Genomic DNA, 18,691 nt, shown 5'->3' on the forward strand with positions numbered 1-18,691 from the left:
AATTKTTTAAAATTTTAATCTAAGATTCTAATGAGCTGGCAAGTTTACTTTGTAAAAGTTCACAAAACAATCTTTATAGTGAGATTGTTTTGTTACCACAGCTACAGTCTGGTGCTGTGAGTTTAATCTTTGAGTTTGAGCTCCATCTGTTCACAAATACATCTTATAATACACTGAGGAAACCTTGAAATGCCTTTATTGTTCCCACAGTTTAGCACATTTTCACAGAGCAAGCATCATTTCTTGTGCTAAATCAATAAACCAAGCCTTAAAAACAACAAAATTTAGAAAGAATGAACCAAAACATGATACTACATCCAGCTCATAACTTATTCTACTCTGAAGACTGAATCCCAAATGCTTACAGTACAAAGGGGAGTGAAAGACAGAAAAGCGAAGTTCCAGATAAACAGGATCTTCATCATCAAAGCCGTGAAGTCCGACTCACCTGTCCCACCTGGACGTGGGTGTCCTCTATGGAGTGAGAGTAACTTTTAATCAACTGTTTCATCTGCCTCAGATGCGCCTCTTCGATCTCCTGAAACCTCTGCTCATACGTGAACACAGTCACAAAAACACACAGAAGAAATTAGAAATTTTCCACAGAAAATCCTGAACTCGTCATATTAACTTTGTTTGATTTGCAATCATTCAAACAGCCTTTGTATAATCGTCACAAACAGGCACACAGACGAGAACTTGCCGTCTAAGCATTTCGAAATCTAGAAGATTATTATGAAAAATGATCAGTTATCCAACAATAACTGTCATTGTGCTAAGTTGCAAAAATCCACATGGTATTTCACTTTCTCAACCAAAAAAAAACATATTTCAATAACTGCAAGTATCAGTATTTTCATCATTTTGCTTGTTAATGGTAAAAGATGCACCGAAACACATAAGAGAAAGCAAAAAATACTTATTTTTAAAAAATTTTTCAAAAGACCCCTTTTCCAGAAATGTAAGAACATTTATATTTGTTTGTACTCTCAGCCAGATCTTTTGTTACTTTGTTTTACAAGTATAGTCTATAAGAAATGTTTTCTTGTTCAGGAAGTTCCACCAGTGAGAAAATCGGAAGAGGATTTTTGTAAATTTAGTTTTACATCCAGATCTATTTCTCTATAGTTGCCATATGCAGCGACATGCTTTTATTTTGTCGCTTGGTTGGTTTAGATACTGCAGTAAAAACTAAAATTATTAAAAATGAGTGCCATCGTTTACCAGTGTGGTAGCTTGAACTGAAGACTGGAGCTTCTTTAACCCCAACATTTAGTAATAAAATCAAATGGGAAGTACACTGAACCTTCTGTATTTGCAGGGATTGGGGATCACAACCACCCTCAAATAGCTTTGATTTAATTTATGACAGGGTCCCCTTTCTTCATTCACTTTACAATAATCCACTAACCTGTGTGTCTACAGATAAAATCCAAGTAAAATACATAAAAGTTTTGGGTTTTTAAAGTGACAAAATGGGAAAAAGGTCAAATGAGGTGTCTTCTAAGGCCTTGTAGTTTCACTTTAATATTTGATGTCAAATCATCCTAAAAATAAAACAAGGAGGAGAATGCACACACAAATAAAAACCTAAATTAGTTCTCTAAATCCAAACTAGCTGGGCTCTATAAAGTGCAACAAATTATATATTTTCTAGTCTAACAAAAACACCTTAATAATTACAGCCAGACCTTCCTCCTCTGAGCTATTGCAGGAACTAATTGGTCACCAGGACTCCATTCATTATTTCAAATGCAAAACACAGAAGTGCTCATTGGGATTTGTTAAATATTTCCATGGAAACAGCTGCCGTAACCATGGAAGCACAGAGGCAGTGATTAAAGGTAATGAGCATTTTACAGCTTGTGTGTGTGTGGAAGTGGGTGTTTAGGAGTCGGGGGGTTTAGGTGGGCTGAGGTTCCTTTATCAGGGGCACCATGCGGTTTGATAGTACATGAATGGATGGGATAGCGGGGTTCTGTTCTGGTGGGACGCCACACAGAGCGGCTTGAAGCCAATGAGAAGGAGGAATGGATGAAAAGTCAGATCAGAGGGAGGGCGATCAGTAACGCTGACCTGGGCGGACTCGCTCATCTTCTGCTCAAACTCTCCTCCCACACGGTTGTACTTCTCGATGCACAGCGCAAAGGACTCCGCTGCTTTCTTAGACTTCAGCTCCGCCTAGCGAGGAGAAGAAAGAAAATTGCTGCTTTCAAGCCGCTGACTCACAGAGCTGACATTAAATTTAACAGAACAGCTATATTGAGACAATGTCAGAACTGTAATTAGAAATACTCAGTGTGAACTAATGCGACATGTGATTACTGAGCTGTAGCACGCTGGGTGTCTGCAAACAGTGGATCTTTGCTCCAGAGCGAGACAAGGGAGGTAACTGTGCATTGTAGTCACACAACAGTCAACAATAATGTGACATGATCAAACATCTCTGACGAATCCGAATGCAAAGCTTAAGAGAACATTACCAACAGCTGAGTAATAGTACTCGTCCATTTCCTGGTAATTTTGAGGACTCAAGTTAGCTCAATTTTAAGTATAACTACAAAAGAGAGACATTTTAAAATCTAAAACTGGAAGAGAGATATGGATGTATGGATGGAACTATTAGACAATGGTAGAAGGAATAAGGTGTGGAAATATCCTCCTTTTCTTTTTCCATACTTATCCAAAGCAGGAAAATTCATAAAACAATCCGTTTTTTTTAGTTTTCAAGCTTTTCAAAGTTTTTGAAAAGCATTAGCAATCCAACCACATTAAGGCATTACTCTGTTCACAAATGATAATGGAAATGTGGTAAATTTCAAGTCTCTGAATCTTTAGGATGAAAAATGCAGCACAGTTTAATTATCTCAATTTATTTTGTGAAATGTTTTATTTTAGTTTGCTCACTCCTGTGCCAAATGGCAGAGAAATAAATGCTAAAGTGGCAGCAAACCTTCTCCAGCTCTTTCTGCGGTGCTCCTTCCTTCCTGAGTCGGTCTAGCTCCAAACACTTGGTGTGGTAACCTTCCTTCGACTTCTGAAGGTGGCCGTTCTGGACCTGCAGCGCCTGCACAGCATCCACCGTTCCAACCATCTCCTCCTTTGTCTGGTTGACACACAGTTCACATTTGATGTCTTGGCTTTATGAAGGGCACGATACAAAACAGGCTACATGCAACACATAATGTTTACATTCCAGACGTTTACCTTACGATGAACTTTAACTTGCTCGTCTCCATACTTGTTAACGTCCCGGATCAAATCGTTCATCTTCTTCATGAGCTCCAGGTGGCAGAGAGCCAGTTTGTCAGAAGATACCCTAAAAACATCCCACATGGGCGCAAAAGTCCTAAGGAAGACACAGATAACCAATCATTCTGTAAAAATAACACTAACGATTGGAAAAATAAAGATTTAACAAAGAAAAAATATTCATCTTTTTGTCTCAAATAATTAATAGTGGAGCTGTAAATGGCTTTATGCATGTGCAACTTAAATTTAACTAACATCTGGTTTCAAATGTTTATTAGAGCAGATACTTGAGGTTTGTAGTGCAGCTGCAGGAATCTTACATTTTGTTCATCCTTTGATGAACAAAACAACACAAACAGTTAAAAACACACATGCATTAAAGTATATGAGCTAAATATCACACAGGGCAGAAACTTAATCATAAATATGGACATTTGGTGATGCAGATGGCACTCATACATATAACACATGCAGCCACATTGATAATTACAACAACAACCCCAGGGAGAAAAGGCAGCACCAGCTACATGTCTGTACTTACCCCAGTTGACTTCCATTACTTGCTATTTTTGCTAGTTTGCTCATCGATTTGGAGTAAGTCTCTTCAATGGCAGCCCTGGAAAGCAAAAATATTTTAACACAGTCAAGTCATTTAGAGGAACTTGTGACACAGCGGCAAACGGGATTATACAAAAGAATTACAGTGCTGTAAAAAATAAATGTGAGAAAGTGATCCATCATGTGGGGTTTCTGGTTGCATGTTTATAGCAAAACTATTAAATGAAAAAGGCTATTGAAACTCAGCACAAAATAGCTGTTATGCTGTTATAACCCTCACAGCAAATCTAATTGCTTTGATTCGCCAAACAAATTGAGGAATTTCATAAAGTTTTCTATAGCAAAAAGCTTTGAGGGAATACAAAATAAATAAAAGTAAGGAGGAAATTCATCAGAACAGTTGCCTAACCCTGATCTGGCTGGATCACACTCTGGTACCAGAGCGCTTGTGTTTCATTTCCTGACCGCTGATTCGCTGTGTGCTGCTGTCAAACAGATAAGTGAGTTCCTCCTGTGAGGAATGTGGACAAGTGTTCTGAATCAATGTCAGGATTATATCAGCGGCATAACAGCTTCCTCTGTGCGTGCCAACTTTCAGCTCTGACATCCAATACCCTGTGGAATCCTACTTTCATAACAACAACAACAACCTATTCCACTTTTTATTTTGGCTGCAGCATTTACACGCTGCAGCCAAGTCTATCAAACTCACATATGTATTTTGCAGAAATAAAGAAAGTGAGCATCATAACTGCTAATAGTGCTTCAGTCAGAAAGAGAAACCTTGGCTTGTGTCCTGTGCTCAGAGAGAAAGTGTTTTGAAATGAGATAAAAATTAACTTTTCTTGTTGTTTTGACTTTAAATGTCTACAAGCACCGAAGGAGATAAATACAACCCAGTTAGAAAAAATACACTTGATTTAAGTGTAATCAAATTTTGTACATCAACCAGATGTAGAAATATGTGAAAGGTTCATTTAAAGTGAAAATTTGAGTCAGTTGATCTCAACAAACAGCGAGTCGGTCAGGAGTGGACACCTTATTCTATTAAAGTCAAACTTTATTAAACTCTAAACTTTACAACATTAGTGAAAGTGCATCACTGCACAAGCAAAGGAGGTGTCTGAAAGCTGTACTTTCAGACAGAGGCATTTGAAAAAACATCATACGATTTTGACTTTTCAAAATTTAGGACCACATTCACTTTCCACAGGAGTAATTAACACATTCTACAACCAACTCTGATTAACAGAGATCACCTGAAATCAAAGTGTGGACTCGTATGTCACAAAGAAATACTTCTGAGCAGAATGAAATATTTCCTGCAGCATAAACTTTACAGCAACTGTGTAACTGCAGAAAAGAGCCTGCAAACAGCAGAATCTATAACAAAAACACAAATTAAACTGAAAATGAAACCCACATGAATCCTTTCAATAAGCCAAAATTAAACAGATTAAATTGCCCCCCTAAAATCTATTCTTATCCTTTTGTATGCGAAGACCGTTTAACTGAATTATCATTGATTAAATCACTGCTTATAACAAGATTTTAAGTCTGATGGGAAACCAGGGAGTGGGCTCTGATAAAATGAGAAATAATCTGCTGATTCAAGACAAAAGCTGCCTGTTGTTGGATTGTTTTAAAGTATTACATAGTTTTTTTTAATGAAAGTCGTAAAAGTTTAAAAGAAATACAGATGTAAGCTCCTCCACTGTTACTAAAAACTAAAATCAGAGCTAGAACTGAACAGAATATTCAGTCTCAGCAGTTCTTTTTTCAACAACAGAACGGCGGTAATGAGACAAGGTTTCTTAAAGTTTGTTTTTATTAATTAGATGCAAACATGTTCTTTTGTTAACGACTCAGTTACTTTTACCCTTGAAAATACATATATGCTTCTTTGTTCCAAAGAAATAAAATAGAGCACTTTATAAAATATTTTTACCTCACCCAAAAGATGAGTTGGGTTTTCTGGCTCTAAAATTTTATTTACAGCAGTGACAGCAAACCCAGTTCTTTGGGTTGAAATGTAAATTAATTAAACAATGTTAATTTGATCAAATTTAAAGTTCTCTTAAATTTACAGCAAAGAGCTTCACCACATGAAGTAATGGTGTTTCTCCAAACACCTGACGTACTTAAGCAGCAAAAAGTGATGGTGAAGACATGAATCAAAGATCAGGGAGTCGATTTGAATGACATTAAGAGGGATATACTTGACATTTCTGTAATCTGTACGCTCCTGACACGTCTTTGAAAGCAAACAGGTTTAAACGCATGAGCGATAAACCAGCAGATGAAACTAAACACTTCATTTCTAATCTCTGAGCACATCACCCAGCCTTGCCCTTTTCTCCTCTTTTTCTCCGAGTACAGAGTCAGGAATGTCGGATTTCACTGAGCCACCTCCCACATCAACCTTACCTCTCTCGGACAAACTCGGCCAGCTCTTTGGTTGCCAGCTGGCCATGCTTCATGTTGTGGTACAGCACGTCAAAACCGGAATTTTTCTCCCCCTGCAGAGGCACAAATTAAAACAGATACCTCCTGTTAGCACCAAGACAGGAAACGTCAAACTGGCAGAGATCATCCAGGTGATGAAAACTGTTTTTCAGGGTTACAGAGAGCAAACAAGTTGCAGCAAAACTAGAAAAACAGTCTCACCGGTGTATACTACTGAGAGTTTTGGATCAAACTAATGTTGTAAAATACATTTTGACCGTTATTTGGCTGTTTTGAACTACAAACAATCAGCAGTAACCCGGTTTCAAAATGTTATAATGCACCTTTCTTTAATACATAGCCACTGTTAGTAACACAGTTTATATTTTCACACAAATAGAAATCAGTTTGGCAACTAAATTTACTCACTTGTACTGATCTCAGCCTGCTTACATTTTGGTGTCATTTCTGATTTTTATTTTCTGAGCACATTAGCTTTTTGCTGGAGAATGAATAAACACGGGTTTCTTTGTTCAACACTAAATCCCTGGAACCTTCCAGCCCAAAAATATATAAACAGACAGAAAAAAAAAGGCAGGAAACAACTTTAGAGATGTTGCTGCACTGAGAACAGACATGCTTCCTCTTGGCTTAATGCAATTAGGTTATTTGTGAGCTCTGATGTTTAGTGAAATTGGCCAAAAATATGTAGGATCAGTGATCCAGAGGAGAAACTTTGTATTTTAGTGTCATGTCCTAACTTCTTTATTTTATTTTTTCACACTGGCAGCATCAAGGCAAAGCTCTTGATTTACCAGTCAATCCAAGGTTCTGTCCTGCAATGACCTGCACTGAAAGATTATTTTAGTAACCAATTATTGTATCAATTATTTTGATAATTAATAAGATAGACAACTGGCCCATAATTTAACCACTTCAGCATATTAAGAATACATAAAAAATGCAAAAGTATAAATAAATCCCTTTTTAAATAAGAAAATGAAACATTTCATTGCATTCTTTGGAGTACTTGATCTTTTGAAGAAATGGATGCATATTTGCAGATAAACAATATTCTAATCTTAAACAGAAAATGCATAAATTGTTTGTACTGTTTTGGCTTAACTGCTTCTGACTGTGTTGTTCTGTCAGAAAATGGCCTTTTCAGAGTTAATATCCTCCAGTTAACAATAAATTACTAAATAAACTGACAATTATTTCAATAATCAATCAATCACGTTAAATTTTTCCTGCCCTAATAAAGACATTCATCCATTAAGACAGCTAGTATTTAGAGCAAATATAGCCTGTCTTGGTGAGTTGTTTTGAAAATATGATGGAAATGCAGTGTGATTTTTGAAGATTGACTCCTCACTTGCTCCACTAACCGGTAAAACCACGAACAGTTGTAATTTTAATGGATGGCGATGCGGAGGTGCTGCACGCTGCACCACCGCGGCAGAGCAAATGCCCTCATTAACTATAATGGGTGAGTATTTACTGCAGAGTCCATTCTGTGGTGGAGTGAAGTCAAGATGTAAATTGGGTCTAAGTGATGATGTGTCCAACATCTGACATTTTTCAATGAGGCATTCAGCATTTCACTACTGTTTGAGAAAAGAAATGTGTCAAATATAATGAAAATACTACAAGAAAATCACCACTCTTTCAAGTGTTACATTCATTTTTTCCATCTGCCGAACACAAATGTAAAAAAAAATGTCAGAAAACCAGAATGCCTCCTGTGCAACCAAGCAGATTTAACAGACTACATCATCACCTCGGGTCCATCAGTGCTGTAATTTTACAAACCTACACCTGTCTTTACATAACTCTCTATAATCCATGTAAGTCCAGCTGAGACAGACACACAGTCACTAAAATGGGTGTGTCTGGACTTCAGCCTCACCACATTTTTAGTAAACAGACAGTTGGACTCCTTGTGCAGCCACAGACAGCCAGCTGCTTCTCAAGACCTAAAAATAACCCGTTTGAGAAGAACAGACCCTTTTCCAGGTACCAGGGGAATGGCTGGAATGCCAAGAAAAGCTCGGCGGTCACCACACAGACGTGTGTACCCAACAAACGGAGACAGACTGCTGAAAAACCAGACATCAGAAAGAAAGCTGAGAGGAATCTTAAACCGACAGCACCGGACTAGACAACATTAAGTAATCACCATCAATCTCTTGTCCATAACTCCATTATTATTTAAATGGAAGATCTGATTTGACTTTAATATATGTCCCATGTCCTTTGGTCCTTCTTAGGTAATTTGTGTACATTTCACAAGTTAACTCAACATTACAGGACTTAATCTGATAGCTTTAACGACATATTTTTCTCCATCCAGAAATTAAAAAACTCCTAAGTCCTGGTTCAGGGATAAGATGGATGAAAAGTGGTTGTTTGTAGGGGCATTTCTTCACATAATGCCCCTCAGAGTATCTTTCTTTAACTGTTATTAATCAAACTTGTCTAGTCTCACCTTCAAATAGTCCTTTAAAACCTTCAGTACCTTAGAAGATCCAATACTACTAAACAATTTTAAAATATATTGTGTTTTTACACAAGTTTTGGAGAACATTTTAGAAAACTTTTACACTAATTTCACAATTTGGACAAATTATTCAAGATTTGAAGATATTTAGTTTAACAGTAACCTTAAAACAAGAGGCTGTAAATTAATACATGTCAATTGTTCTGTTTAATTTATTTATTTACTGTTGTAAATGGTGGTACTGTCTGACAACCTTTGTAGTTGAAAAGGCAGACAAAGAAATCCCTCATAGCTTGTTGCAGTTGTGAATGAATAATGTCGAAATTCTACCCTCACAGAAAGGTGAGCTGACAGCTTCAGTTCAGGCTTCAACCAAACGCGCGCGCGCGCACACACACACACACACACACACACACACACACACACACACACACACACACACACACACACACACACACACACACACACANACACACACACACACACACACACACACACACACACACACACACACACACACACACACACACACACACACACACACACACACACACACACCTACACTATCTTCACAAGGACTTTTCAATAACTTTCATTCATTTTTTTATTCACTTTATTGCCTAATCCCAACCAAAAACAGTAATACTTCTTTTTGCCCAAAGGAGCAGTGGGTCTTCACAAGGTAGTATTTGTAGGAAAACTAGGTCTTACAAGGTTAGAAATGCTAAAACACACACACACACACACACACACACACACACATACCTGCCTATTCAAAGCTGGCAGGCTGGAGTAGCAGCTGCATACAAAGCCAGTCTATCTGTTGAAATGTTCATCTGATCCTGCATGTTGCTTCAAATTCAATATGCAACAGAAAACTGCATTCCAGCTTCTTGATAATGCAATTATTGTGATTCAATATACAGTAGCTCTGCCTCAAATCAACTAAAATCATTAACAGTTTGTAGTGTTTCAGAACTAAACTAAAAATGTAGCAAGTGTGCAAATACTCTTGGACTGCGGAGTATATGGCAATTATTTATCCTCATCACAATATTAGTGTCTGCAATATTCACATTACAGAGACACTGCTTGGAGTGCAATGATGGTTTGCAAATATATTCCAACAGTGTTGGACAGAAGATGCTCACAATAGACAAATATTACTTTGCCTAAAATACTAATAGTCACAGATTGACGGAAGATCAAATGAGAAAGACAAAAAAAGAGGAAAACAGACATATTTTTTACCTAATAATCGCATTAGTTACCAATATCACAATCGGAAGGTTTTCTAATCAGAATCAGTGTTTGTCATCATACAGAAGTACAATGAGATTAGTTTCATTCAAAGAACAAAAAAAAGAAAAATGAACATAAGACATGGTGCAGCTCTTGACCAATCAGTGCTGGAGATCGACATCATCCCCAGACCTGTGAGAATGAGCAGACAGACTACGGATAGATGGATTTTAAAATCCATCTAGAATTATAGAATGCATCAACATGTTACAACACTTTAGATCACAAACCTGAAGCTATAAAACACAAACATTTCTGTAAAATCAGAGTGCGAACACACTGAAATGTCCAGCATATCACTGACATTTAAAGATAATGCTCCAGCAAAGTGATAAAGAACGATATTTTTAAATGCGAATTTTGGCCAAACCTTGTAAATTAGGGAAGCTACAAACATTCCCTGAGTGCCATAATATATTCTTTAAACTTTAGCTGAATGATAAATTTTTGTCGTCTGATGTATTCAAACCCCCATACTTTACTCTCCTGCTAATCTCTTATTCATCAATTAAGTTGACCGAGTCGGTCAGGCGTGATTGGGTTCATTACCATGACAATAAGACGAATGGTGGCAGTAGAGACGCCGGAAAGTTTGGGGGAGGTTTAAAGATATGAACAAGTTTCTTACAATGATTCAGACACTGTGGGCCTCTGAAACTGGGCAGAGATCTACTTTAAATTCTTAAAGAGAAATTATTTTAACTCTGTAAACAGGAAGCCAGTAGCGGTATGATGAAGTTAAGATGACTGTTTTTTCCTCTTCTTATTTGAAGCATTAAACATTAGGATTTAAAAAACAAAACGAGGTTACAATCTTAAATCTCAAAGCAAAACAAATGTAGCACCAAACAGCAACTTTACATGACTTATCAAATAAAATAAATTTTTATTTTTTAGCTGTTAAAGCACGTTAACAACCCAAGATTTTAAAGTAGTTGATATTGGATTTAACTGGGACTTTTATGATTTTTTCTTAACAACTAGATTATTTGTTCAGGTTTAAAATTAAACTACAAAATACAGATTGTAAAATGTGAAGTCACAAATGAGCTATTCATTTACCAATGCAAAGTAAACTCTGTTGCTCTAAAACTATAACAATTTGCTGGTAATTAGATTTTTGTTTCCAGCAATTGCAACGCTCATAAAATAGTCAAGCACACACAAATGGACCTAATAATTTTCTTTACATATGGCTACTGAGGAACACGTTCCTCTGTGTTGTCTACTGGAGAACTGTCTGTGTGTTTTGTGTGTCCAAGTTGAAACCACTTGGTTCTGCTGAGAGACAAATGGCTACACATCTCTCAGGCTTTAGCTCTTATAACATAAGGAAGTGAAGCCGGTCAACCTGTGTGCCAGAGGTTTGCTGACTCGTGCAGAGCGGTTCTGCTTAGAGGGCAGGTTGAGCTGAGTGAACACTTCCACAGCAGAGACGGGTCGGTACCATCAGAAACAGAGAGCTGCAGCTCTGCAGCACAGATGGCCGGTTTGTTGACTGATGTAAATATTCACATCTGCTTCTCTGAAATGATTTTCCATTTGTTGTATTAAATATGAGAAGTAGACATACGGCTGCTTCCTGGACAGAAATAGACATCATCTGTCATGATGTCTGTGCTTGTCACTGAGATATTAATTTGTGCTCTCTGAAGGTTTATTTCCTGTAAACTGGAATAACTAATCTGTCAAACACCAAATATATTTTTTTAGATTCCAAGGAAAAATATTGCTCTTTAGAAGGCAGTACCTTCATAAGTGTCATGCTTTTTAATAATAAAAAGAAAGAAAAGCAAATAAGCCAACAATGGGTTTTTATAAAACAAAACTTTGTTTTGTAGTTTAGAAAAAAAGGACAGCAATGCAGGTGTCTAGAAAAATGTTCTGTATTATATGTTTTTGGGGTTTTTTTTGGCTGGTTGACCAGCAGTCTGTTGCAACAAGCAACTTTCAATGGCATCTCTAGAAATCACTATAAAACACAGAAATGATCTACATCGAACTTGAGAAAATGCCAGAGAAAATATTTTCGTATTTCTTTCAGGTGGATATTTTGGTGCAAAGCAAACTGGAATAATGAAGCAGCACTTTCATTTGCTGAGGATGTATTTAATCATAGCTGCAGGCTTCCCCCCTGAGCATGGTCCTTATGCAGTTAATGGAAAAAGACAGAGCTCCATGAGGAGGCTTTGTGACCGGCTGTGAATGTTCTTGAGCCAAACAAGACGGGGCTGTGTGAGCAGCTCGTTCCCAAGCGGCTCTGTTGGCTAATTAGCTAAAGGGCTGGTTTGTCTTACACAGCTTTTTAGATCTGAACACAGACTGGGTGAAAAAGCGCTTTTTCCTTACTGTTAAACAGACAGGCTTGTAAACAACAAGCTGTAGCTAAATAAGTTTAACTCACTAAGAAGCTACTTTTGGGTGCTCTACGTACGTTTCCAGAATTTAAAATTACCTTCTGCATATGTTGAATATTCTTTTTTTAATGTGAATATGCGCCAAAAAGTACCAAGTGTAACGTATTGTTCACTGCTTTCAATTGTAATAATGTATTTTGAGTACATTCATTTGAAACAATCAAGATAAACATAAGAAACTTTTCATGTACGAGTTGACAGGGCTCAACTTTGCTGGAAATAAACCCCTCTAATCTTATCATAAAGAGTTTTTTTTGTTTTGTTTTCATTCTGTTCATATTTCTGTCTAGTCTTCTGTGGGTTGACTGTTTATTTACAAAATCATTAAGCAGAGCTGCACAATTAATCTCATTGTACTGCTTACTGTGCAATGACAATAAATCTAATCTAATCTAATAGATCACGAGAAAAAAATATATAATTGAAAAATGAATTTCCTTAAGAAATGCATGAGTTTATGAGTAAATAATGACATTTTCTAAACAAATGTCTTCATGTACAAATCTTATATGTAGAATTATTTAAACATAAATACATTTATGTAAATCCAAAAACTAATGCAAATCAAGTTCACACTAATGTCTTAAATCTCTTCTTCATCCTGTAAAAATACTGACAGTTTGGTCATGTATGTTTTGTCTTAATGAAGTTTTTAGCCAACCGTAATAATTATTATTGACATTTTCCATTTCTCTATAAATTAAGACAGTTTTATTGCCCAGCACTATTTTCAATGCCCCACAAACAAGCATTACTGTGGATATTTCAAAGTCCAAGGAAGGGAAGAAAGGGAAGTAGGACACACCTGAAATAGATGTGGCAGGTGTGCAAGAACACAACAGAATGGAAAATGTCAGGACTCATTAAAAAAAAGCAGGTGACAAAGAGAAAAGGAGGTGACTAGAATAGCTGAAAAACATACAATACGATCAGAACAAAGCAGAAAGGTCAAAAGAGTACACATGACAAAAATAGTAGCCAACGTCGGTCCGTCATTGAAACAACTCTTTTGTCCCAGGTGGCCCATTAGGACCCACTGGAGCCAGGTTCTGGAGGAAACAGCGTGATTGAGCTAACTCCGTTTTAGAAAATTCACAGAAACTGAATTATCACAGTGCTAAGTTGTTACGTCACAGCAAACATCAGTCTGTGACAGACTTGGTGCTTCTCCAGATTTCCGGGCCAAAAAGAACAAAATGGAGTTGATATCAATCACTGGCATCCAACCAAAACTGGAACCACCTCATTAAAGAATGGCTAAATAACAAGAGTTTCCTGTAGCTGAATCCAAACCATTAATCTCCTTAATTTGCCATGAAGCAAACTGGAAACTGGCCATTATGCTGTACATTAGGAATCTGGTCAGCCAGTTTAGAAAATGGAAGAATAAAAAGAAAACTGCCAAATTTCTRAACAKCTAAAACAGATTTCATATCGTCCCTCCCTTTTCTGTTAATTCCCAGGTAAAAATATTACGTAAGCTCATGTTTTCAGTTGTATTCTCCAGGTTAAAACAGTTTTAGGGCTGCACGATATTAGRCAATCTACCAATAATATTGGTAAATATTGGTATGACGACTTTATTGTAATATTTTGTTCTTTCCTCTTCTCTCCCCTTTTAGCAGCAGAAGCATATTGTCTATCAGTGACTGGAATACAAACATCTGGAGTTCAACACATGTAAAGTAGTAAAACAGAGTAGTTTTTACACCATTAAATGTGTTTTCTAGGATACTCACCCAGAAGTTGTTCTGAAAGACAGCCATTGTCACTCAAAGGTAGCCAGCAATCTGTGAAAAAAAGACAAAGAGGTGAAGAATCATCCCAGCAAAGACTGGTGTTTTTATTTTCTTCYAATCTGACATTTTTTCCACCACYGGAGGAAATAACCTCAAGAAAACATTTGAGATTTCTTTATTAGTTTGGAAAAGGCATTTATTTTCCGTCCTGGTTTGGCCACAAATTGGCCACCCGCAGTATCAATATTGTAGCAGATTGYACAAAAATGAGCTCTGTAAAAAATGTTTTCTTTATAATAGCTCCTGAGACACCTTTAGTGTAGGATGGGAGTCCCTTGGAAAGAGAAGAGAGAAGCTTAACAAATKACTTGAAAGCAGAATGTCAAAAGATGGAGGCTGCTAATGAAGGAGGAGTTGCATTGGGGAAGAGGATGATAAGAAAGAATRGAGGAGAAGACAAACTGATATGTCAGTAAATATATACAGTTATAAAGTATGAAGGGCTCGTTAGACACCATGTACACTAAAAACGATAAAAAAGYTGTTCCTAGACCTGATATTTACAAAACCCTTAACGCCTGGTTTCAAAACCAGGAAAATTTATACGTGAATAAATAAATTWGTGTTGACGCTAACCTTTATTTTAGAAATGGATTATTCTGACAATTAATCGAGTAATCAGATTTTTGTTTTTTAACCGCACAGTCTGTAGATTTTTCATTTAACCATTTAAGCTCATTTTATACAAGAGTATATACAAAATGCAAATTAAAGACATTTATTCTTTTTTAAATAATAAAATAAACATTGTTGGCTAAATCATTTGTAGCAAAGAATGCATCTGCAGCTAAAAAAAATACAAAATGAATACTTAAGCCCTTTCTGCTTCACCTATCAGAGGAGTGCAATCTGTTGACACTTTTTTCAATTAACCCATTAAGAGTCGTTTTTTCAGCAAATGTCAGTTTTAGGGAACTCCCCATTTTAGAGTTATACTCCAAGTACACTCCAATTAATGATCATTTGATTGCTAAATTAGTTAACGATTATTTCATCAGTCAATTAATATAAATTGATAAGAGGATGGATGGACAGACAAATGAATGAATGGATACACATAAATAGATGGAAGAACAGATAGAAAAAAACAAAACCACAGAAAGATGCATGATTCAAAATGAAGTCTGGAAATAATTTTCTATACTCTTGTTTTCTTTTTTCATAACATCCAGAACTGAAAACTACTGTGCATGTTTCCAGACTCTGTAGCAACAGACTCTTTATTAAAATTCACAGGTAACATTTAAAGAAATGCATTTCAAACAAACAAGCAACTGCCCTTTCCACAAAAATCCATAATGAGGAAATTATTTCCCAGGGGTTGCCCTATAAAGGATTCCTGCTATCTCCTCTATTCTGCTGACATCGTGTGTGTGTGTGCTGACAACAGCCTTTTCTCTGTATTGGCATTGACTTGGCCTAAGCCTGGTGACCTGGTATTAAACAGCAGCTGCACACGGACAAAAACTCTGCAACACAACACAACACAACACCACACCCACACACACACCTCAAGCCAATACACCTCACACCTTATTAATTAACTCAGCAGAGGGAATGGAGGCCCTGCAGAGAGATCGCCGAGAGGAAACAAAAACCTGGATTCACAAGAAGCAGAGAGAAATACAAGAGCATGGCCAAAATGATACCTTCACATGGATTACCTCAAATTAATATCTAATTAAATATTATCACAGCTTAGTAAAAGTAACCACAACAGACTAGAAATAAACATCAACATAAAAAACYCTCAATGTAAAATCATGACTGTCTGGTTAATGGGTCTCTAAATTCTCTTAGGTGTGAGTAAAACATTAATTTTGTGAATAAAACGKTKGCACAGTGGCTCAGTTGGGACCACTGTTGCCTTGYAACAAGAAAAGTCCTGGGTTTGAATCCCCTCTCTCATAACCCTCTTTACTAGAGCCTTTATTTCAGAATAAAGGCTCGGAAATAATTCAATGTATTTATGACATTTAATTACAAAATGTCAGAAATACATTTTGTAATTGAATTTCATAAATAAAATATCAAAAATAAAAATTTGCAGGTTTCACTCCGGGCGCTCCGGCTTCTTGCCACAGTCTAAAATCATGAGTATCTATCCATCTATCTATATATATATAGATATATATATTTTTTTTATTCTAAAAGATATACATGTCTTTTAGATATATACAAACATTACTCTAATGTTTGCATTCCACCTTAGCCTATCTAAAGCGTGAAATCCGTCAAGTTAATTTTCTAAAGTCCAATCTTTCATCATGTTATTAACATGACTATTAAGGACGATTTGTGGGTTTTTATTAAAGTCCTTTTTGGACGTTATGACCTTGCATATGTCTTCCTGAGATGGATGTTTGTCTTTCTTCAGCACAAACTGTTTTGAGTCTTTTAAACACAGGCTGTGCCTTGCTGTAGTGTTTATGAGGTACGCAGACACAATGTGGGTTCAGTTTGTTTTACTTATGTCCCAACAGAACTATACATAATGTGGCTACACATATGTGCCTGTACCCATATTTATACTCCATTGTAGATCTACAGTTCTTGAACACAACAGGCCAAACCTGAAAGCATGTCTTCTGCTCAGCAACAAAAGGCTAAGATTTGAATGAACAATGTGCAATGAAGTTTATCAGACTCTGGTTTATAAGAATGAACCGCAAAACAAAGGGATTCTCGCCTCAAAATTCTCAACAAGATAGTGTTTCCAAAATTGGAATCAATTAAACAAAAAAAAAAAAAAAAAAATATATATATATATATATAGTTTAAATAGCTAAAATATTTCCAACTCAACTCTAAATGTTATCCAAGTCAAAAGGTCTTTATTAGAGRAATATGATCCACAAAACGATGTTGAAAGCCTATTTCAAATCCTATTTCTTTTTCCTTGCTCTAACCCACTGCAAGGGCTGCAAGAGAGAAAGTGCTACGATGGCAATAATAGTGGTAAATATTGTGACGATGTCAGGKGCAGTATATCCCCATCTTTTTATTTCCTCATATTTCTCATCCATGCTTCCATTCTGACATTGAGGCCAAAGTCATTTGTGTCGGGTGTGAGAATCTCCTGCCGTGAGACTCTGTCCAACCGGCTGAATATTACATTAGCAAATAAAATGCAAGGTCATGACACTTGAAATATATTAGCCAACCATTATTGCACTCCACACAGTCCTTTGTAATATCAGTGTGTGCAATGTTTCTATCTCAACCACAATATAGTCCTGTGTATTTGATACTGTGGAGCCACACAGGTAGAGGAAGGAAAGCAGCTTTCTGGCCCTGAAAATCTGATTCTTCCTGAAGGCATAAAACAAATAATAGGAACTGCATTTGCAAATACACTGCCTACTTAAAAACAGTTTGAAGGAGGCATTACATGAATCCTACTTTATTTTGCACATATTTTCAACAGAGAACAATCCAGAGGCAGATAGAGGTGTGTATGCTCCCCAGGAGGGATACCCAGTGGGGTGGGCTGTGGAAAAGTTGCTGACATCCAGCAATCTCCATCTGGTTGCTACTCAACGTTTAGCTGAAATCAGCTCCGAGGCAGACAGGAAGGAMACAAGGTGACCTCAATATTTCAATGTCTTTCTGACTGCATTTTAAGAAAATAATCTCATATACAACCTCTATAATTCAGCAACATCAGAAAATATAGTCTGTAAATTTGCTCTTGTGAATATACACAWTTTAYTATTTACTTCTAAAGCTTCAAATTTATTAAATTTATTATGAAAAGCTTGGTTGAGTGACRCTCACAGCGAGTGGTAGCTGTACTTCTTTCAGTTTACCAGAGAAAAATATTCTTTAACATTTTATATGATTTTTTCCTATAGAATCTGCATTTGTTAACATAAACTATGCAGAAATCATTTAAATGGGATGTATRTGTCTCACAAACTCAACCCAAAAAGCTCTAATTAAAGAATGATCACAGCATATATGTTTTAATCCTAAATGCTTAAAATGAAACTACCTGGATTTAGTCTTTTTGTCTCAAAAATTAGTATGTTCCCCAAAAAGGTAATGAATCAAGTAATCATGGTGCTAAATACATATTTAAGCAAACAAGAATTCAAGGTTTGAAAATTATATGACGGCAAAAGCCTAATGTATCAAATATTTTACAAAAAATATACATTTAAATCTATACATAAATTTTTTTAAAGCATCTAAAAGTTTTTTTTTTAAATACCATTCTTCAATAATTATTTCCTTTACCATGCTTAACAAAAATAAAGCCTTCGTTTTCTAAAAAGCATGTCTGTACAATTGAAACCAATTTTTTTTTTTTGAAAGAAGCTAATAAGAAAAAATAAATTACACAACTATCTTTAATAATAAAACCAAACAGATATTATTAACAGTGTGCAGTACACTGATATCCAGGGATTTTTTTT

The 18,691-nt window shown here is 36.3% G+C and overlaps 1 protein-coding gene across 1 annotated transcript in view; it reads right to left on the reverse strand.

Moving 5' to 3' along the window:
- The window catches only part of fcho1 (FCH and mu domain containing endocytic adaptor 1), a 48,621-nt gene that overhangs the window by 16,830 nt on the left and 13,100 nt on the right, over positions 1–18,691 (reverse strand). The window contains exons 2-8 of the mRNA XM_008415156.2: positions 14,214–14,264; positions 6,238–6,329; positions 3,794–3,868; positions 3,208–3,349; positions 2,954–3,106; positions 2,077–2,181; positions 449–547 (exon numbers count right to left, since the gene is read on the reverse strand). Of these exons, the coding sequence (XP_008413378.1) occupies positions 449–547; positions 2,077–2,181; positions 2,954–3,106; positions 3,208–3,349; positions 3,794–3,868; positions 6,238–6,329; positions 14,214–14,240 (693 nt within the window). The 5' untranslated portion in view covers positions 14,241–14,264. The remainder of the gene's footprint in view (positions 1–448; positions 548–2,076; positions 2,182–2,953; positions 3,107–3,207; positions 3,350–3,793; positions 3,869–6,237; positions 6,330–14,213; positions 14,265–18,691) is intronic.

Source organism: Poecilia reticulata, linkage group LG8 (genome assembly GCF_000633615.1).
Source record: "Poecilia reticulata strain Guanapo linkage group LG8, Guppy_female_1.0+MT, whole genome shotgun sequence".
Taxonomy (NCBI): domain Eukaryota; kingdom Metazoa; phylum Chordata; class Actinopteri; order Cyprinodontiformes; family Poeciliidae; genus Poecilia; species Poecilia reticulata.